This window comes from Mobula hypostoma, chromosome 3 (assembly GCF_963921235.1).
Source record: "Mobula hypostoma chromosome 3, sMobHyp1.1, whole genome shotgun sequence".
Taxonomy (NCBI): Eukaryota; Metazoa; Chordata; class Chondrichthyes; order Myliobatiformes; family Myliobatidae; genus Mobula; species Mobula hypostoma.
The window spans coordinates 176,112,067-176,135,890 of NC_086099.1; the positions used below are offsets into that span (position 1 = coordinate 176,112,067).

The following is a 23,824-nucleotide window of genomic DNA, read 5'->3' on the forward strand; positions in this document are numbered from 1 at the left end:
TCTTCTTCCTCACAGACAGACATCAAAAAGTTGGATATAATGGTTATGTGAGCAGCAACAGGCAGATATCAACTGGAGCACCACAGGGCTCGGTTATCTCTCCAGTCTTGTTCACACTGTACACAGGTGATGGCAGAAGCTCAGCCCAGGCATGCAGTACATCAAGTACTCAGATGACACAGTCATCATTGACGCTACCAACTGTGACTGCATCAATGAGGAAATCAATCTTTGCTGGATGTGCACAAATAACTATGTGGGCCTGAACCCCAGTAAAACTAAGGAAATAGTAGTGGACTTCAGGAAACAACAGTATACTGTCCCAACCCTGGAAGTAAGTGGCCAATCGATAGGACATGTTGCAGAGTACAAGTACCCAGGACAAGTAGATAACAAAATCACCTTTAAGACCAAAGATGAGTTGATACTCTCCAAGTGCCAACAATGGCTACTTTTCCTCCAGAAGATGTGGAAACTTCAGGTCCAGCCATCGATTCTCCAGATGTTTTATAAATGCTTCATTGAATCAATATTAACCTGCAACATCACAGCATGGTTCAGAGCAACAAGCACTATCAACCTCAGCCCACTCAATAGAGTAGTCAGTATAAGTAGTAAAAATCATTGGCAATGAACAGGAATCACTCAGCAACATCCATAAGAAATGGACAATAAAGAAGGCTCAACAAATATTAGAGGACATCACACATACATTTCACACACACTACACTCTCATGCCATCTGGACACCGCTACAGCTCCCTGCCAGTCAGCACCAGAAGAGCCTTATCCAGTTTCATGCCTTCCTCTATTCGCCTTCTCAACGCCCAATTTTGAATCTATAGTCATGCATGGCACCTTTGACAGTAAAAACAGGTAGTTTTGTTATGTGTATTTGTATTTTAAATCACATGCATTAATCCTTAGTATTTATTATCTATTGTTAGTATTTTATATGATGTTTAACTATAGTGTGGTGTTGTGTATCTTAAGTTCTGTGATGTTGTCCTTACCACTGCACAAAGGAAGTTCGTCACAGAAAATAAAGTGAATTGAAATGAAGGGTTAATCTAGTGTTTAAACTGCACTGTTTAGTTTTTCAATTGATTCATTTAATTTCTTTATACCTTCTACCATTTTGCACTACGTAACAAACCTATAATTTGAGAAGACGTTTAGCTCTTCATTCATTTCTTGTCTATAAATTACATTTTCTCATTTTTTTCTTGATAGGACCATTTTAAGGATAAGTTGAGAGTTTCTTTATTCATGATTATTCTGAATAAACAGTGCAGGAACGCAGAATTCTCTGGTTGATTGTATTGTGAACTGTGCCTGGGAAACCAGTAATTGTACAATATGCTTTTCCAAAACCAACAGATTCTGTACTTCCAATACTCTGTTGTGTAGCATTGCTACTTGGCAGCATTTTATTGACATGCAGCTGGTGTAGTTTTTCTTTTGTATGGACAAGAGAAACTGTAGAAGATCAGTTTTTCTTTCCATCTTATTTTCCTGTATATTTGCTCTGCATTTATCCATTCACCAGAAAATGTCTTTTTTGTTCCCACTCTTTTACTGCGCTGTCTCATTGTGGTTATGGATTCTCAGTGTTCTCATTTCTTCTCGACCAGGTGGGGTAATGCTGTTTCTTATAAAACACTGACTGCAGGGCTGTTACTGGGTAAATCATCTGTGTTATGCGCCAGTGATCTAGACATTCAATCTATAACACCATGTACAATAGGACCACTTTATTTAAATTCTTTCTACCTCCCTGTCTCACTTACAGTGCTCCACAAAACCTGTTTAACTAAACAAAATGGAGAATTCTGAATAAGGTATTACCAGCTAATGTGAGCAGTTTGAACACATTTACATGAGTTTAACCATTCTACAGCATGTCAGAAGTTTCCATGCATGCACTGTTAAAGACTGAAGCACCAAATTTGCTGACAGATTCCAAACACTGAATTTCAGTTCTCTGTTATCCAGTAGCATAGACTAATGACACTAGGAATTCTCAGCCTTGAAGACCCCGCAGATTCCGTTGGTTGGTGTGTGCGGTGTCAGAATCAGGTTTAATATCACTGGCATACTGTATGTCATGAAATTTGTTGTTATGCAGCAGCAGTACAACTCGCTGCATCACCGCCTGTTGGAGGGGGGCGTTACACAAGATTGAAATAAGCTGTAGAAAGTTGTCAACTCTATCATGTTCACTAACCCCCTTCGCATCCAGGAGAACTTCAAGGAGTGATGTCTCAAAAAGGCGGCATCCATCATTGAGGACCCCCATCAGCCAGGACATGTCCTCTTCTCATTACTACCTCAGGAATAGCTTCTCCTCTTCCATTAGATTTTTGAGTGAATATTGAATCCATGAACATACCTCATTACTTTTTCTCTTTTTACACCATTTATTGAATTTAACTATATATATATATATATATATATATATATACACACACACACACACACACACACATATATGTATACATACACATACACACACACACTTTACAGGTTTTAAAATTATTATGTACAGGTTTCCCCCGCTATCCGAAGGTAGAGCATTCCTATGAAACGGTTTGTAAGCCAGAATGTTGTAAAGTGAATAAGCAATTGCCATTTAGTAATATGGGAAAAATTTTTGAGTGTTCCCAGACCCAAAAAATAACCTACAAAATCATGCCAATTAACACATAAAACCTGAAGTAACAGTAACATATAGTAAAAGCAGGAATGAAATGATAAATACACAGCCTATATAAAGTAGAAATACTTCTCTGCAGCACTGTCTAGTGCAGCGAAAATCTCACGGCAGCACTCTCGGCAGAAACACTCTCTCCAGTAACCTTTAAGCTATGAAGCTGCCAAATCATACCAAATAACACCTAAAAATACACAACCTATATAAAGTAGAAATAATGTATGTACAGTGTAGTTTCACTTACCGGAATCGGGAAGACTCCAATAAATTGCTATTTTGTCACAGTTAAACACTTGCTCATACGAATAACTTGTAGTCTGTAATTATTTTCTTCAGTTCTGCTGGGAACTTTTCAGCAGCTTCAGTATCAGCCAAAGCACTCTCTCCAGTAAACATTAAACTATGAAGCTGCCCTCACCTCAGAAACTGATCAAATCACCCCTGACTACCTTTAAGTTCCCCTTTCGTAACACTTTATTCACCATCATCCAGTGCTTTCTGTTTCAGCTTGTTAAAAAGACTGACTGATTTCTCCTTGAGTATACGAAAACTTAACGGAACACCACGCTTTGTACACCCATCAATCCACTCAAGCAATAAACTTTCCATTTTATCCATTATTGGATGCTGACTAAGAGAGACCACTTTGCTACGAGCAGAACCAACAGTAACATCGGCAGCTTTCAAAATTCTTCCTGTCTGCATATAAATAGTGCGAATGGTGGACGCAGGCAAGTTCAATGCGTGGACGATGTCCTTACTTCGTTCACCACGATTGAAACGCTTAATTATGTCTACTTTTACGCTAAGTGTAACACCCTTACGAGCTCTTTTAGGCTTTTCTGATGCCTTAGAACTCATCTTGCTGACGGATGCACAAAATAGAGCTAAAGCACGTGTTTAAGCAGTGGCGGCTAGAATGCAGTTCCGGGGGAGGAGCTTGGTTGTTTGGGCGCACGCTGCCTTTTTTCGAGTGAAAACCCCTTCTGTTAGTGAAAACAGGTAACTAATGTAGGTCTTTTGTAACAGCGAGGTGTCGTAAAGTGAACGTTCGAAAAACGGGGGCCACCTGTATTGCAATGTACTGCTGCTGCATTACAGCAAATTTCACAAAGTAAGCCAGTGATACTATTCTGGTTCTGATTTCCCTTACACTCTCTCTCGAGTCTGGAGTTCTTGAGCAAGCATGCAAATTCTAGTATTATTGCGTGGGAATCCAGGAGTGGATACAAACTTAAGCTATTAAACACATATTTTATTGCATAAGTGTGACTCTTATTAATAATCAAATGAATGATTAAATGAATAATGTGGGAAACAAAATTTTAATATACATCGGTCTATTTGGTCAAACTGAGCGGCAGCACTGGATGTGGGATAAATGCATTTCAAAAGTTATGCAGAGATCAGAAATTTGAAATAGAACTAAGTGCTGGAAATACAAAGCATAGCCCGTTAATGCATAGCTTAATAGTGTAGCACCCTCCTGAATATTATCAACCACTTAATCTGGCAACAAAGCACTTCACATAAAGTCACTTTTCCACTGCAGAAAATGCAGGAGCAATTCCATTCAGAACTATGTCCCACAAATGAAAAAGGGACTCTAGTCATGCATTTCTTTTTGATTTTAGTTGAAGGATAAATAGTCATCAGTAGTTTTCCACTTGGTTTGCTATTGCCAGTGGTGGGAATTTTGGAACATTCCTTCAGTTGAAAGTGTTGAACAGGAATCCTATCTGTTTCTGAAGTAGTATCCTTTGCTGGTGTGTCCATCTGGATTTGCTTTAATCAGTGATTGGGCTTTGAGTCCTAAACTTCAACAGGAGCTGGCATATTACCAATGGGACTAACTGGAGGATCCTTTCAAAATGATATTGTACATTTGATTAACTAAAATATCATAACACTAATGTGGTTTACTGATCAAATGTAAAATTATAACTAAGTTGGCCACTTCTCATTTCAGATATTTTCTTAAGTCTATTTACAGTAAAGTATCACAACAAAACAGATGTAAAACTAGTTCTGTACACTAGTACTTCTCTGCATTAGATGATTTATTGTTGTATTAGAGTTTAGTGATAACGCAGGCTATTTCTGATGTCGTCCAAGACCATCAAATAAGGTTTCTTACTGAGAATTTTCCTTGATGATTGCAGAATGTATGACATTATTTGCTTATAACAAAATCTTTCAAATTATTGAAGCATTTTGCTTCTGCTTTTACTATCTTTAGCAACAGCTATTATTTGGTCTAAACATAGATAATGTCGAAAGTAATACCTTTTGTAATTGACAGCAGTGAAAACCCCACAAAAAGTTTTTTAAAGAGATGCTTTATGTTTTGAGAAGTACAATGTACAGTTTACATAACCAACATATGCTATCTACTGAAGATAAAGTAGTTTAATGTTAAGCTTTGTGACCTTACGACTTTTGAATCAGCTTGCATTGTGAACAGAATAAACCTGGAAATCTATTTTTCACTGTGATAAATCTGCTTTATTCATTCCAGCCAGTATTCTTGCTATAAATTCACTTGTCCTGAGAATGAAATTTTGCATTCACTGTTAAACAACAAGACAAATGCAGTATTTTAGACATGCTACTTCAGGGATTTCCTGTCTGCCCCTGTAGTGTCTCTTTTGAAACATTGCTCCATTATGTGTAAGCCTGTATTTTTAATTTTGGTGAATCATACGAATAGGGGGAAGAACAGGACTAACTAAATAAAGAGCAAGTTAATTTAATACTTTTGCTGTGACAATGTATGCATTAATTTTGCATAAAATGTACTTTATCTGCTATGAAATATATGAATGATTAACTTGGAACCAACAGAGTAGAGAAGGTAGGTGTTTCCAGACAATATTTAAAATCTGTAATTAGAACCATTTCAGTTGGCCCTAATGAACAGTTCCACTTTTTATAAAACGGTATCCTTTATTATAAAGATAATTATGATGTTATGTTGTTTCATTGGTAGGGATTTCTTCCAACTCTGGTCTTTAAACCATCAGCTTTTGTCCATATCAGTTGCCAAGATGAAATTATTTTGAAGTATTAGAGCAGATTTTCTGAGCCAGGATGGTAGTACCTTGCTTTTCTACCATAAGAAATACAAATATTTGGTGGCCTGCCTTGCCAACCAGTAAGTTCATGACTAATACCACTTTCCTACCCTATCCCCATAACGTTGATGTCCTTACCAGTTAAACATTTGTCAACTTTAAATATATTCATTAATTCAGTTTCCAGTAGCTCTAAAGTCTTATGCCTTTGAGGGAAGCCTCATCTGTCTCCAACGAGAATAAACAACCAGAACTGTGTGTTATTCAGTTGTAGTACCTACTACAATAAAGTTTGGGATGTCTTCCTTCAGTTGTAGTACCTACTACAACTGAAGGAAGACATCCCAAACTTTATTCTCCATCCTAGTGGAACAACAGTCAATATTCCATGAGCCTTCCTGGTTATCTGCCATGCAGATCTGCAGGCTTTGTGTTTCATTTGAGGGACAGCAAGTTCCTTTGCCATAGCTTTATAAAGGCTTTCTTTCTGAGTTCTTAATTTCTGTGACATATTGTCAAATGTCTTTTATAAATCTAAAAATATAAGCAATATGCGCTGGTTTCCCTCTATCCACACTGGGTAATATTTCCTCCAAGAACTCTAATAAAATTGCAGTTATTTCCTTCAAGCTGAATTAGTGTGTTGTCATAATCAGAATACAATGTAGGCCTATCTAATTCACATAAACATGAGAGATTCTTTAGATGCTGGAAAGTAACACAGGTGAAATTCTGGAGATTCTCAGCAGGTCAGCAGCATCTATGGAGAGGAATAAACAGCCAACAGTTCTTGTGGAGACCATTCATCAGGGCTGGAAAGGAAGGGGAAAGAAGCCAGAATAAGCAGATTGGGGAGGGGAAGGAGTACTAACTAGAAGGTGATGGATGAAGCCAAGTGAAGGGAAGGTAACTGCTTTCAGTTGGTAAACTGGTCCATGTTCAGTGATTCAGCTACCAGCCTACAGTAGACTATATAACCATATAACAATTACAGCACGGAAACAGGCCATCTCAGCCCTTCTAGTCCGTGCCGAACGCTTACTCTCACCTAGTCCCACCGACCTGCACTCAGCCCATAACCCTCCATTCCGTTCCTGTCCATATACCTATCCAATTTTTCTTTAAATGACAATATCGAGCCAGCCTCTACCACTTCTACTGGAAGCTCGTTCCACACAGCCACTACTCTCTGAATAAAGAAGTTCCCCCTCATGTTACCCCTAAACTTTTGCCCCCTAACTCTCAACTCATGTCCTCTTGTTTGAATCTCCCCTACTCTCAATGGAAAAAGCCTATCCATGTCAACTCTATCAATCCCCCTCATAATTTTAAATACCTCTATCAAGTCCCCCCTCAACCTTCTACGCTCCAAAGAATAAAGACCCAACTTGTTCAACCTTTCTCTGTAACTCAGGTGCTGAAACCCAAGTAACATTCTAGTAAATTTTCTCTGTACTCTCTCTATTTTGTTGACATCTTTCCTATTGATGCACTATCAATAACTCCAAAAGACTGGAAGTAGAATAGATACTGAAAGGCTTTTATTAGCAGTAAAATGTGACCTCCAGTCCGCTGAGTATCTGCCCCTGGACTGAGAGGAGGAGCAATAGCACAATCGTCTGTGGGAGGAGCCACAGGAGCAATCAGCAGAAGGGTGTGTCTGGACAGGTAACCCAGTTACAACATATATATATGGTTTACCACACCTATAATTCGGTGACCAGAACTGTACACAATACTCCAATACTTTTGACTAGGATGATATCGCCACAGACTGTTTCAGCTAGTATGTTGCGAACTGTATACCAAAGTGAACAATCTGGGTGTTCCCAAACCTATGTGACTAGGCACAGCTCAATGCCATCTATAAATTTGTTTATAACACAGATATTGTTCTCAGAATATCAGATAGTGATGAGGAGGCACACTGGAGTGGGATAGATCAGCTGGTTGAGTGATCTCACAATAACAACCTGGCACTCAATGTTAGTAAGACAGAATTGATTGAGGACTTAAGGAAGGGGAAGTCGAGGGAACACATACCTGTCCTCATAGACGGAATATCAGTGGAAAGGATGAGCAGTTTCAAGTTCCTGGGTAGGAACATCTCTGAAGGTCTATCCTGGACAAATCATAGTGATGCAGTTACCAAGAAGGCATGGCGGGGGCTATATTTCATGAGGAGTTTGAGATGACTTGGTATATTATCAAAGACTTGGAAATTTCTACAGATGTACTGTGGATAGCATCCTAAAGGCTGATTTATACTTATGTGTCAAATCAACACTGTAAGTACAGCATAGCTGCAAACCCTATGCAGTGCCTATGCGGAACCCTACGCCGTAGCCTGATGCACACCTCTCCCAAAATGTAACTATGCGTAGCGGCAACGCAGACCGCAACAACTGTGATTGGTCCGTTTGGTAGCATCGCATTTCCTCCTACACTGCAGTAGCTTCCCATTGGGCAACTGAAGGGCAGGGAAGGAACTCTGGCTGCAATGCTCTACAGGCCTCCGAAATTATGGAGGACACATTTTGATTTTACGAAAAAAGACACTCGCTTTAAACTTGTTTACCCTGAGAAAGACTACCATGACCGTGAAGCCTTGCTAGGGCAGGTGCGTGACGTGCCTGAATTGCAGAACAACGCAGACACACCAATGCACAAGTATAAATGCTCACAACGTGCGTAGGCCACTTGCGTAGGTTATGGCGTCCATTTGACGCGGAAGTATAAATCAGCCTTAACTGGTTGCATCAATGTCTGGTATAGAGGGGCCATTGCACAGGAAGCTGCAGAAAGTTGCAAACTCAGCCAGCTTCTTCATGCACACTACCCTTTCCAGTATCAAGGACATCTTTAAAAGGTGACATCTGTCATTAAGGAGCCTTATCACCTAGGACATGCCCCTACATGGAGGAGGTACAGGAGCTTGATGACACACACTCAACAGCTTTTTCCCAACCACCATCAGTTTTCTGAATGGACAATGGACCCATGTACACTACCTCACTTTTTTTTGGCTCTCTTTTTGCACTACTTAAATAATTTTTATATACATATATACATTTCGTTGCAAAGTACTGCTGCTGCAAAACAACAATTTTCACAACATATGCCAGTGATATTAAACCTGATTCTGACTCATAGATAAACAAGGAAATTCACTTTCTACTGAAGTCTTGATGGCAGCTTTTGAATCAGATGGCCCTGACCTTTACAAGAAATCAAGATATGACCTCTGTAAAGTTATCAAAGATGTCAAGAGGTAATACCAGTCCAAAGTTAAGTCCCAGCCCAGCCATCAGTTAAGGCGGGGCTATAACAGGTTGTAAACTGAAGTTGAGCTGCATTGCTGACAACAGACAGCAGATCTCTTCCTGCTGAGCTTAACATACTCCATTCACACTTTGACTAGAAGAGTGTTGGACTATCACCATCTACCCCAATAGCCTCCAATACACCAGAAACCACAGTCACTTATGGCCACTTAAGATCGGTCTTCCAGAGAATGAAGATGCCAAAAGCATTGAACCTGAATGGTGGTGTGGCCTTGTCCTTAGATCCTGTGTAGATCAGCTGGCAAGGGTATCTGCAGATATCTGTAACCTCTCCCTGATGCAGTCTGAGGTTCCCACATGCTTTAAGAAGACCACTATCATCCTGGTACTTATGAAAAATAAGGCAACGTGCTTTAATGAGTACTGCCCCTTGGCTCTGACATCCTCCATTATGAAGTGCTTTGAGAGGCTGATCATGCACACTTTAATTCCAGCCTCCCAGATAAACTTAACTCACTGCAAGTTGTCTGCCACCAAAACAGATGGACATCATCTCACTGGCCGTACATTTATTTTTGGCTTTCTAATTCTCCCGTTCCTCTCCAAAATCTAAGGATTTTTGGAAAATTTCAAGCATTAAATTGTCAATTTCTACAGCCACTTCTTTTGGGATGTTGAGTTGCAGACTTTTAAGACAGATGGTGCTGATCAGCATTAAGCCCTATTAGTTTGCCTAATATTGATTATCCTACGAAGGTACAAGTATTTAACTTCACTCCATTTTTCACTATTACTACTAAAATATAAGGGAGGAATGATATACCCTGCACTGGAAAATTATATTACCAGAATGACTGAAACAAATATCTGCTTAACTCTGATATTTTAGTTCCTCATAATTATCTTCCCAGCCTGATTCTGCAAGGAGCCAGTGTTCACTTTGACTTTTTTAAAAATCTACTTGAACAAACTAATTTCAATTTTTATTTTTCACAAAAGTTGTACTCATGTTTATACTTTTTGATTTTATTTAATTCTTTTTTGCTGGTATCTAAATTTATCCCAGTTTACTGGCCAACCTCTAAATGTTATATTTTATAACAACATACATCAAAGTTGCTGGTGAACGCAGCAGGCCAAGCAGCATCTATAGAAAGAGGTGCAGTCGACGTTTCAGGCCGAGACCCTTCGTCAGGACTAACTGAAGGAAGTCCTGACGAAGGGTCTCGGCCTGAAACGTCGACTGCACCTCTTTCTATAGATGCTGCTTGGCCTGCTGCGTTCACCAGCAACTTTGATGTATGTTGCTTGAATTTCCAGCATCTGCAGAATTCCTGTTGTTTAATGTTATATTTTATACATGTTTTCCTTTAGCACAGTACCTTCTATAATTTCCTTGGTTAGCAAAGGTTGGTTTATCTCCCCATTATAACTTTTCCTCCTTATTAGAGATAGTTATATTGGAAGATTGCTAACCTTCCAGTATACTATGTGCTCATCTTGAAGTTCTTGCAATGGGGCATTTAGTTCTCTATAGACTTGAGCAATCCAGCACCATCTTCCTGCCCTTGAACACGTCAATCATGACAGTGTTGATCTGAGTCAGTACAATAGAGGAACAGCTGAATCATGAAGACAGGCAGGTGATTTGGTCTCACAACCCAAAACTGACTACTTCCTATGAACTCTGACTTCATAAACTCTTCCTCCTCCAGTCCTTGTTAAAGTAATGACCAAGAATCTACCAAGATAAATGTCAATGGATTATAGTGAAAAACTAAATTACTTGGTAAAAAGGAGTTCTTATTTCAAGACTTTACTTGAAAGGAAGTGCAAATTGGGACTTAATACAAGTGGGAGTATCTTTCCAGGATCACTTCCAGATTGAGATGATCTATCATAGAGTTGTAAAGGCATACAGCATAGAAACAGTCCTCTTGGCTCACTTCTGCCTTGTTAATTCTCATTACCAGCATTTGGTCTGTTGTCTTCTATACTTTAGACTTTATTGTCGCCAAATAATTGATGCTGGAACATACAATCATCACAGCAATATTTGATTCTGCGCTTCCCGCTCCCTGGATTACAAATCAATAGTAAATATTAAAAATTTAAATGATAAATTATAAATAGAAAATGGAAAGTAAGGTAGTGCAAAAAAACCGAGAGGCAGGTCCGGATATTTGGAGGGTACGGCCTGGATCTGGGTCAGGATCCGTTCAGCAGTCTTATCACAGTTGGAAAGAAGCTGTTCCCAAATCTGGCCGTACGAGTCTTCAAGCTCCTGAGCCTTCTCCCGGAGGGAAGAGGGACGAAAAGTGTGTTGGCTGGGTGGGTCATGTCCTTGATGATCCTGGCAGCACTGCTCCGACAGCGTGCGGTGTAAAGTGAGTCCAAAGATGGAAGATTGGTGTGTGTGATGTGCTGCGTCGTGTTCACGATCTTCTGCAGCTTCTTCCAGTCTTCCGGTCTATATCTTGGCAATTCAAAGACTCATCGTTATATATTGTAGGAGTTGTGAGACTCTACCAAGAAGCAATGAGCAGTGTTTTAGATATGTCCATTGCTGCTAGCCGTTTAATAACTGGGAGACAGGATCTCATCAAATGGCAAGTTCATTTGGGGCAAAGCCAGTCACACAGAAATACTTTGATCTGTCCAGGGCCTCACTGATGTACGAGGAGCTGGTCATTGCGAGATTGTCCCTTTCTTTAGCACATTCATGATGAATGCTCAAAAAATGTGGAATAAGCTAATTTTTCAAAGGTATCTATTAACTGATTCTTCTAGTTACACTCAGAATGTGAAAGAACAGAGCAGTAGATTTTGTGGATTTTATGAGCATCATGAAACTTCTGTTCTGCTGTGGTGTTATTTCTCCCCCTCCTTTGTGCCTGGTTTTAGTCGTTAAATTTTAAATAGCATCTAGTGACATTAATTTTCTAATCCTGTTGAACTGTAGGTCGTTAATCCATGAGTTTCACACCTTACAGTTCATCCACAATGAAAAACATGGTGCTTAGATATTAAGTAACCTCATTTAATACTAGACCCTTATTCAGATGTTTTTGCACATTGAAGTCTTCTAGAAGAATTAATATGGTAAATGTGATATAGAATATTGTACAAAAGTCTTAGATATATAATATAACTGGGGTGCCTGAGACAACGTACAGTACTGTATTTGTCAACGTGGAACGGAGAGGTTGTAAATCTGGTGGGAGCACATGATGTTGGGAATGATGAGGGTGGAGTGTCATGGGAGGGTTATGGGATGGATGGCAGAGGAGGATGTCGGGGGGAGCGGTGCACAAGTGCAGACACACCCTGCCCTGAGACTGTTTAATTCCAAACAATTGGTTTATTGATCATACAGAAGATCTCTCTGGCGCTTCACTCTTCCTTCCCCTTTTCCCAGCTATGGTTCTCCTCTTCCCACTCTCAGTCTACAGGAAAGACTCTTATCAGAATCAGCTTTATAATCACTCACATATGTCATGAAATGTTTTCTTTTGAGGCAGCAGTGCAGTGCATGACATAAAATTACTACAGTACCATGCAGAAGGTACCCTAGCTGTATGTATATATAAACACTTTCTCATGTTTATATGAATATATGTGCCTTAAGACTTTTACACAGTACTGTACACTTGAGCTATCCAGCTGTGAAACACCAGCATCAGAGCATTGATGTAAATTGATACAAATCCAGTACAGAGCACCAGGTGCTGGTCACATCTTACACGTATATTAATGGCAGAGACTCAATATCAGATAACCACCTCCTGCAGCATAAATTTCTATTTCTACTGTTTAACACTTAACTGCCACTTACCAGTAAAATAAAAATGAAAAACAGGATGTGTGAAATAGTGAGCAGTTTGGAAGTAGGCAAGATGGAGACCCACTAAGGTGGATTTAACATTCTCTCAAAGTTGGAAGGCGGAAGGTGGTGGTTTAATTTTTTTTTATATACTTATAGGTTTCAGGAGGATCTTGATCAGCTAAGGAAGTAGCTTGAGGCAAATGGATGTCAATATAAATAAGAGTGAGGTGATGGATTTTGGAAAGTTCATTGAAAGTGGCATCACAGACAGGATGGTGAATAAAGTGTTCATCAGTCTAGTTCACACAGGCCTTTGTCAGTCAGGATAATGAGTATAGGAGTTGGTTCATTATGTTGCAGTTGTATGAATCATTGGTGATGCTGCACTTGGAGTGCTGTGTATAATTTTGGTCACTCTGTTATAGGAAAGATGTGATTTTACTGGAAGTTTTGCAGAAATGAGTTATAGTGAGCATGTTGCCAGACTAAAGGGCCTAAGTTATAGAGATGAGGTTGACCATGGTGGATCTTTATTCCTTGGAACATTGCAGAATGAGGATCGACCTTATAGAAATGTTTGGAGTTATGAGACCCATATATTGGTCTTTTTCCCAGAGTAGTGAACACTAAAACTAGGGTGTGTAGATTTAGGGTGAGGGGGAAAATTTAACAGCGACCTGTGGGGCAACTTTTTCACACAGCTTTCAGCTGAAAACTGTCCTGTGGCATTTGAAAAGAGGAAAAAATCATTGGGGAAGATTGGGAATTGATGTATAGCAAGCACAGGGATGATGAGTGAGTGGGGATTAGTGCAGATTAAGCTAGGCAACGATGTTTTTGAAAAACTCAAGTGTTTTGAAAATTGAAAGGTGGGAAGACAATTGGAGTTGTTTGAAGCTAGATAGATAGCTTTATTTGTCACGTGTACAGTTGCAAGAAAAAGATTGTGAACCCTTTGCAATTACCTGGTTTTCTACATTAATTACTCATAATATTTGATCTGATCTTTATCTAAGTCACAATATTAGACAAACGTAACCTGCCTAAACTTAGAAACACGGAAACAATTGTACTTTCATTTCTTTATTGAACGGATTAAACTCATTCACTGTCCAGGCTGGAAAATTTATGTAAAACCTTGTATTTAATAGCTAGTAGAACCTCCTTTAGCAGCAATAACCTCCACCAACCTTTTCTTATAACTGCTGATCAGACTTGCACAACAATGAGGAGGAATTTTAGAACATTCCTCCATACAAAACTCTTTCAGTTTATCAATATTTTTGTGATACCTTGCATGAACAGCCCTCTTCAGGTCATGCCACAGTATCTCACTTTGGTTAAGATCTGGACTGTGACTTAGCCGTTACAAAACATGAATTTTCTTCTTTTTAAACCATTCTGTTGTTGATTTACTCTTGTGTTTTGGATCATTGTCTTCTTGGATCAACCAACTTCTACTAAGCTTCAGCTGATAGACTGCAACTCTGACATTCTCCTGTAAAATATCTTGATACAATTTTGAATTAATTGTTTCCTCAACAATTGCAAGCCGCCCAAGTCCTGAAGCAACAGCGCAGCCAGCCCCAAACAGTGATGCTCCTTCCACCATGCTTCACAGTTGGGATGAGGTTTTGGTGTTTGTGTACAGTGCCCTTTTCTCTCCAAGCATAGCAGTGTGCATTTCTCCCAGAAAGTTCAACTTTTGTCTCATCTGTCCACAGAACATCTTCTCAGAAGTGTGTGAAACAACCAGGTGGTCTTTTGCAAATTTGAGACGTGCAGCAATTTATTTTGGAGAGTAGTGGTTTCCTCCGTGGTGTCTTTCCCTGAACACCAATCATGTTCAGTGTTTTTCTTATGGTGGACACATGTTAGCAAGTTCTAGAGATTTCTGCAGTTCTTTTGCTGTTAACCCTTGAGTTTGTTTTCACCTCCTTCAGCATTGCACATTGTGCTCTTGGTGTGATATTTGTAGGTTTCTCACTCCTAGGGACAGCAACAGTACTGAATTTCCTGTATTTGTAGACAGTTTCTCTTACTGTGGACTGATGAACACTCAGGTCTTTAGAAATGTTTTTGTAGCCTTTTCCAGCTTCACGCATCTCTACAATTCTTATTCTAGGGTCCTCTGAAAGTTGTTTTGATAGACGTCTGTGCACATAAACAGATCTTTCTTGAGAAGAGCAGACTCTGTCAGTAACCTGATTTTGTGTGTGTTTTTTTTGTAGGGCAGGGCATCCTCTATAACCCACATTTCCAATCTCATCTCATTGATTGGAACACCTGACTCCGAATCCCTTTTATAGACAGCGTTAGCTCAGAGGTTCACATACTTTTTTCAACCTAGACTGTGATTGTTTAACTTGTGTACTCCGTGTTGACAAGAAGGTATACAATTGTGTGTTATTAGTTTAAGTAGATTGTGTTTGTCTATTATTGTAACCTTAGATGAAGATCAGACCACATTTTATGAGTAATTAATGCAGAAAATCAGGTAATTGCAAAGGGTCCCAAAATTGTTCTTGCAACTGTATATCAAAACATCCAGTGAGAATGCATCGTTTATGTCAGTGGCCAATACAGGCTGGGAACGTGCCTGGGCAGCCCGAAAGTTTTGCATTGCTTCTGGTGGTGATGCAATATGCCTAAAACTTACTACCCTACCCTCTATGACTTTGCAATGTGGGAAGAAACTGTAGCATCCAGAGGAAACACACACAGCCACAGGGAAAATCTCCTTACAGACAATAGCAGGAATTGAATCCTTATTGCTGGCACAGTAAAGCATTGCCCTGAAATTTACCTGGTCCATTTCTGACACCTTCATCCTCTTTCTCGATCTTTCTGTCTCTATCTCTAGAGACAATTACCTGGACTATAACTCTTCCCACCCTGTCCCTTGAAAAAATGTCATCCCTCCTTCTCTCAGTTCTTCCATATCCGCCACATCTGCTCTCAAGATGAGGCTTTTCATTCCAGAACGAATGAGATGTCCTCCTTCTTCAAAGAAAGGGGCTTTCCTTCCTTCACCATTAATGCTGCCCTCACCCACATCTCTTACATTTCATGCATGTCTTCCCTTACCCCATCCTCCCACCACCCCACCAGGGATAGGGTTCCTCTTGTCCTCATTTACTCACTTACTACCCCACTAACTTCCATGGCCAGCACATAGTTCTTCGTAACTTCTGTCATCTCCAATGGGATCCTCCCCCCCCCCCCCCCCGGCTTCTTGCTCTGTCTTCTCACCATTTTTTTTCTAGTCTTGATGAAGGGTCTTGGTTCAAAACTTCAACTGTTTACTCTTTTCCATAGATGCTGCCTGGGCTGCTGAGTTTGTCCAGCTTTTTGTGTGTGTTTCCAGTTTATTTCCTGGTATGAGAGAGTTCCTGTTATGAGCGACTCAGTGAGGTTTACCCATATTCCTGCATGTTTAGATGATTGAGAGTGATCTTTTTGAAATGGGGATTAACAAGGTAGATGTTAGGTATAGGAATAGAGATAGGGTAAATGCAAGAGGCTTTTTCTACTGAGTTTGGATGAGACTAGAAATATAGGTTACAGGTTATAGGTTAAGGATAAATGATGAAATATTTAAGGGAAAGGGAACTTGAGGATGAACCTCTTCACTGAGAATGTGGAACGAACTGTCAGCAGGTGGATACAGATTGATTTCAACATTTAAGAGAAGTTTGGGTAAGTACATTGATGTGAGAGGTATGGAAGGTGCAGATCGATGGACTAGTCATATTAATGGATCGGTGTGGACAAGATGGGCCAAAGAGCCTGTTGCTGTGCTATAGTGCTGTATAAGTTTAACTTTCCAGAGAGTCTGTTTCCTCTAGGAAGGTCTATGGTAGGATGCATAGTATATGATGATTCTTTGTAACTCTGTATACAAATGGCCCGAAGCATTGTTGATGATCCTGGCCACCCATCCCACAATCTCTAAGACCCACTACCATCAGGAAGGAGGGACAGGAGCATCAGGACTAGGACTATCAGGCTGAGTAACAGCTTCTTTTCTCAGTCTGTGAGACTAATGAATACCCTGCCACCACCGAAGTCTCATTACTAGGATAGCGAGCTGTTTACTGTTTATGTGTGCTGCACACTGTATGCCTGTTGGGTTACATTTTAATTAATGGTAATATTTTGTTATATGTGCTGTGTATGATATATGTTTTGTGGGTGCACTGTGGTCCAGGGAAAAATGCCTGCTGAGTTTCTCCAGCACTTTGTATATGTTGCTTTGGATTTCTCATGTTTGTATATATCAAGTTCAGGTTTAATTGTCATTCAGCCATACATGAATACCTGTGAATGCTGTCAAACGAAAGAGCATTCCTGTGGGGCCAGGGTGCAAAACACCGTGCCTATTGTCCTACACAGCACAAAGCACACATAGCACATATAATTACGATAGCAGTAAACATACAGTCACAAAAGAATACCCCAAGTTCCTGTGTGTCATGTCCTGCTGATTGATGTTGTTGGCAAGAAGAAGCAGTTGGCAGTCCAATCATCATGCGGTCATGCAGCCCCAGGTGAATGCAATCCAGCTTGACTTCCACAGAGTATACACTGAAGGGCAGCAGCCATGGGAGGGTCCAGCCCGCAACACAGCATGGACGCTTGCTGTGCATCTCATCTGGGCAGCTGCAATAGGCGACTCCATGGCATTAGATCCTGGTCTGTGCACTAACCGAGGCTATGCAGCTTGTAAAATCATAAGGAGCATTGATGCACTGGGTAATCCGCTTTCTTTTTCTCCCATGGTAGTGTAATTTAAAACTAGAGGACATTGATTAAAGGTGAGAAGGGAAGGATTTGAAGGGGAACTGAGAGGCAAGTTTTTCACGCAGAGAAAGATAGATAAATGGAATGAGGTGCCAGAGAAAACTAGAGTTAGAGTACTGTTAGCAAGTACTGTTAGAATGTTCAAAAGACATTTGGACGGCTACCTGGATATGAGCCAAACAAAGGCAAACACACTGTTGTTCTAGTCCATGAACCAGTGAATCGGACTTGCAGTATTATACATTACCAATGTTCAACAGGGTCTTGCGATCACAAGAGAATTGTCCAAGACGGTGATTTGCACGGTGTGTTGGACTGCGCACTGCCTCCAACACTTTCCTCTAGTCAGCGGCAACACAGTCTGCAACAAGTCCAGCTCCTTCACTAACAAGCAACTTGCTAGTGGGGTAGACCTGCATTGCCTGGTGTTCTTGATATCCAGCAGTGTCTTGTGATCATAAAAAAGACGTAAAGGAAAAACAATTGCACCTTTGTCTGGACCAGAGAGTCTGCTACGACCAGGCACACTGCCATCTTACTGCAAGCCTCAGTATGTACAGTCAGATGACAATAAACTTGGACAGGGTAAAAACTATTATCCTAAAATGCTAATTAGGGTTGAGCAAAAAGAAATCAATTTCATTCCTTCACCTTACAGTGTTATAAATACTCAGTTGAAAAACTTTAGAGTCTGAGCTTGATAATTTTTTGAGTACAGTGGGAATCAGAGGGTATAAGAATTAGCAAAGAAATACAATGCAATAAATTGTGGCATTATTATGAGCAGAGCAGGCTCAAGATGCTGTAAGACCTATTTGTCCTGCTTTCTTAGAAGTTGCACAATAAAAACAGTTTTCTTGTATTATAGCAGTACTCAGTCTTCCTTACACAAGTTTCTGGAAGGAAGGTACCATCATAAATGCCCAGTGTTTCCTATTTAATTTAATAATTTCTTAAGTCTCAAGTTATCAGCGACTAAGCTGAATGTTACTTAATGGGTGAGTCGTAACATTTTCGTGAGCATTTTGTGTCACCAATACTTTTGACCTTGAACCCTGTTGATAGCATTAGATCAGAACACTTCCAATTGCATTCCCACTTCATCAGTAATATTGTAAGAGCTTTGCAGATAATCACTTGAAAAGCATAATTTATTTAATTTGATTGATTATACCAAAAATGATCATTGCAAACATTACAAATAATTATTGACGATATGTGTGTGCTTTTCCACCACTCTGTTAATTCTGGATTTTTCAGATTAATATAGTTCTGAAAACTAGGGAAGATCTAATTTAACTTCAACATTAAAAGGGTTTCTGGCAAATTCACTCATTTACAATCCAGTAAACCAAAATTATGGATAGTGAATGTAATGTTTTCATTACTGGTTACCTAATAGTCTTGAGAACATCAAACATCAAACATTGAGCATTGATTAACAGGAAAAGTTTAATAAGTTGCAAAACATCCCAACAATACAGAAATTGTCATCTTGTCACCTTTGAAGTGCGTATGTAGTTGAACACATTGTGCAGCATCTTCTGATAAAAATGTATTTCATTCCAACATATTGAAAAAAGATGAATAATTAGAATGGAAAGAAGGATAAGTGGTTGCTGAATTCTTAACTTAATCATATTTCCTATTCCAACACATAGCCCTCTCTTATTCCTACTGTGCCTCTTGAATATTTTGTTTTCTTTAATGCCATAGTTTATGACTTCAATTTGAAATGTCATTGTTCTGTTAACTTCCTTGATCGTTAAAAGTGCCAGTAGTTAGCTTAAGAGACATTTGCCATATGAACAGCATAGGGCTGTTTCACAGCTTGTATTACTGGTAAGAACAAATATTGGTAGGGAGTTCATTGTTGAGTAGACATGGCTGAGCGCTCTCTGTTACCTCTTAACTTCAGCACAGTAAAAAAAGTAGGAGGGCTATGTGATGCTTGAGGAGATTAAAGCTGAGCAATAATAAAAGGCATGCAGAAAGTATGACTGAAATAGTCACTGACCAAGTCACCTTTTGGTATTTTTTTATTGAAATAGCAAGAAAGAAAACATTTGATGCTATTAATTATAATGACTGGAAGGCATCATCCCTTTGGTAATTTAAGATTGCTATGTACATCTTTAGGAGTAATGCATCTGGTATGCAAAGATACTGGTACAAGTGTAATTGGTTTGGTGAATCTGGATGCACAGCATTTAAATTTTGTAAGAGAAAAAGTGAAAATATCTTCAGAACAACAGGCCAATAGAAATTAGAAACTTTTTATACAGTAGTCACTTTTGTAGCGACTGCATTTTGCACATTTTGGGGATGTGATAATGTGAGAGATGAAGCACATATTACCAGAGCACTAGGAGGAAGCACCCAATGCCCAAAAAAAGCCATGGGATTTATGTCCACCTACAGGGTCTGAGAAATCTAAGACATGAGCATAGTTTTTGTGTAGCTATCAGGTATAGTTTTGTTGAACTAGGTTCTTGCCCATTACATCCCTCCATTAACTTCATTCATTTTTTGGGCTCTGGACCTTGGTGACAAAGTAAACATTTGTTGTCCATTCATAATTGCCCTTGTGCAGAGTGTCTTGCTAGGCCAGTTCAATGAGAAATGAGGATCAATTGCATTAATTATTCAAAGAAGTAATGAAAGGAAGTTTTTTGAAAACATTGATTTTAAGAGTGAAGGCTAATTCAAGTTAATGTGCTGAATGTAATTGCAGGAATTAAGCTTCAGTACCCCATGCAATTCCTCACCATGAGCTTTCTACATGTGCAAAGCCAATTAAATAAATATATCCATATGAAAACGTGATCTGTTTCTGTGAACGATAATGTCACTTCCTGTACATATGTGCCACATATGTACACAAATGTGTGTGCATCATTGCCTGAATATTAAGTATAGGAATATCTATAATTGGAAACCAGCTGTGGACTAGCTTTGTATCACTCTTGGGATCTTGCAGGTTTGCCGTTCAATGAATCTCCATTCATGTTCTGAAGGTTAAAGTGTTACATTGATTTAGAAGAGTTATGCTGAATCATTTCTTGGATGATAAAGCTTATAAGCAATAATAGTACAAGTTATATGTGCAAAACTGACAGAGATTTAATTCTGGTTATAAATGCTTGACACTCCTAACATTTATTGCAACATACAGCAAGCAAAAGTGCTAAGTTTCAGAATTCTGATCTTCCTCAAATAATGAACTGTTTCTTGTATCTATCATTGCAAAGTTTCTGAGGTTTTTAAATCAAAGGTTTTTCTTGTTCCATTACAGATAATGGATTTATACCAGACACACTGCTGGAAGATGTGATGAGAGCCTTGGATCTGGTGTCAGAACCTGAATAGTATGTGTTCTCTGTGTTGTTATGATTTTGAAAAGCTTCCTTTATAGTGTGTAACAAAAATAAAATTATAGTTTTCCCTTTACATTTCTGACAGTTTTTCATATTAATCGGCAATATAGATGCATGCATGAATATTTTGACTTAACTGTATAGTAATATTAATTTTTTTACACAAATGCATTATTTTTAACCAGAGTCCAGCATTCATCTTGGTGGTTTCTTCTACCATACCTCCTTGCAGGGAATCTTCCGCTCCATTAGCAATGTTTTGGCTATTTACCGCCATCCCAATAGGATTACTCTTATCCATGATCCGTGTACTTCAGACCAAAATAATGGCTTAACACCTAAAAATTCTGATACACATTCATTACATTTTCATTATTTATCTAGTGTGTTATTTACTAAAATAAACTGCAAAACTGTACTTTTCTTCTGATCCTAAAAAAAAAGAATGTACCACAAAAGATCAAACATAACTGAGATTAAGATTAAAGCTCTTACTAATTTCTGGTTCAGTTTTGCTCCCACTTTGTTTTGGTTTAAAGATTTTTTGTTAATGCAACCCTGTAATCATAATTCAATCAAAAAAAAACCCTTCTCAAGCACAGCATACTATGTACGTTTCAGGTGGCTAATGAGTTCCAAGAAAGGAAATTCTGTGTTCTAGCTGAATGATTCTCATTCCATTTTTGCTCTTGGCTGCACTCTTGACATTACTGTAAATTCTAAATTTCTCTCAGCAATAGATAGGATACAAAATGTACTTTTTACATCAAAAATGTTGAAATGTTGAAGAATTTATTGAAGATGTATGTTGTAGCCTCGATAGCTTGATTGCTTCTATAATATAAAGATCGTCACTTTCATGTAGGATAACTTTTATGAAAATTTAGTACATTTCAACTTTGAATAAGTCAGCTTTGCTTCTCATCAGATGAGTGGTATGTTGGAGAGACAGGTTAACAATATGTGTAATAATAGAAGTACCACAGTTTAACGAGAGTTTAATAAAGGCGTTACTTGTGATTTAATACAGCAGTGTGCATAGTGCCTGTAAGCTTTTAAACTTGCATAGTAGCCTGCCAATATGGAAATATGTAACAAAGTGTCCAAATTCTTGACAAAGCTCGCTAAACCAAACAAGGCAACATCATCATGTGTGACGCTTGTTTTCACAATCTTGCGATAGAAGTATTTCAGGTGAAGTCATAGATTTGAAATAAATGTTTTGTCAATATTTGTCCCAATGACAGCTCTTAATTAGAAGATACATATGCAAAATTATCAGTTAGGATTCAAATTGTATTTTAAACAAAGCATGTCCAATGTAATTGAGTTACTTAATTCCAGGCATTGAATTATTAAATAGTTTGCTGAATAAGATACTTTGGGATTAACAGGAAAGGGCGATGTAACAGAGAAGCTGCTGAAGTATAGCATATAAAACCCTTGATATAGCTCTAATTAACTTTCATGAAAAATATGCCAAGCTGTTATTGTGACCATCTTTTTACCAGTACTGTTTATTTTGTTTTTACCAATATTACTGTTCTCATTAATGTATGTTGCTATACGTATGGATATGTTGGGGGCTTGAGAAAAAGGAGTAAGCATGGTGTGATGATTTATAATGGTATGATATGCCATTGAGAATAAAAGTAAGGTTAGAAACTTTTAAAAGTGCTCTAAGCTAGGTGTCAAATCAAAATATCTGTATAAAAGAGGAAACTTATAATTACAAAAAAAAATGACATCAGGAATTTGCATAGAACACTACAGCCCTGGAACAGGCCCTTCAGCCCGTCATGTCTGCACTGATCATGATGCTAATATAAGCTGCACATGGTCTAAATCAATCTATTCCCTGCCTTTCCATGCATCTGTCTAAATGCCTCTTAAATGTCATTATCATGTCGCTATCATACCCTGGTAGTGCTTTCACCACCGGCCTTGGCAGTGCTTTCCAGACACCTACCATGCCGTGGGAAAAAAAAGCCTCAGACATCTCTTAAAATTTAGCCAATGCCTTCCAGTATTTCCCAAATACTGAAAAAGACTTTTACTTCAGCTAATCCAAATTATTTTGGACACTGTTATGTTTTGTAACCCTAAAATATAAAAAAAACGAATTGAAAGGAAACACAGAGCCAAGAATTAATGTATGTGTTTTGTTTTTTTACTTTAGCAAGATGTATGATGTGGTGGTGTAATGACACTTGCCATTTATGTACTTTCACATATAACCTGCAATGCATTATGTAAACAACAAAGAATGTTTAATCAAACAATATATTTGCAATATTACTGAAATATTAAATACACAACTCTCATCCCTGCTTGGCTACAGGTTCAACTTAATATAGAATGCATCTCAACTTATATACAGTTGCAAAAAAAATTTGTGAACCCTTTACAATTACCTGGTTTCCTGCATTCATTATTCTTAAAATGTGGTCTGATCTTCATCTAAGTCATAATAATAGACAGACACAATCTGCCTAAACTAATAACACTCAAACAATTGTGCTTTTTCTCATCAGTACTAAGTACACCATTCAAACAATCACAGTTCAGGTTCAAAAAAGTATGTGAACCTCTAGGGTAATGCCTTCTACAAAACCTATTTGGAGTCAGATGTTCCAATCAATGAATACTGAAGGAGGTGTAAAAAAAAAACCAAGGTAACAGCAAAAGACCTGGAGAAATCTCTAGAACTTACTGAAGTCTCTGTTCATGAGTCCACTATAAGAAAAC

General features: G+C 38.7%; 1 protein-coding gene across 2 annotated transcripts in view; it reads left to right on the top strand.

Moving 5' to 3' along the window:
• The window catches only part of mindy3 (MINDY lysine 48 deubiquitinase 3), a 139,835-nt gene that overhangs the window by 99,063 nt on the left and 16,948 nt on the right, over nt 1–23,824 (top strand). For both annotated transcript variants that reach the window (XM_063044124.1, XM_063044125.1), the window contains one exon: nt 20,995–21,067. In XM_063044124.1, coding sequence (XP_062900194.1) covers nt 20,995–21,067 — 73 coding nt within the window. The remainder of the gene's footprint in view (nt 1–20,994; nt 21,068–23,824) is intronic.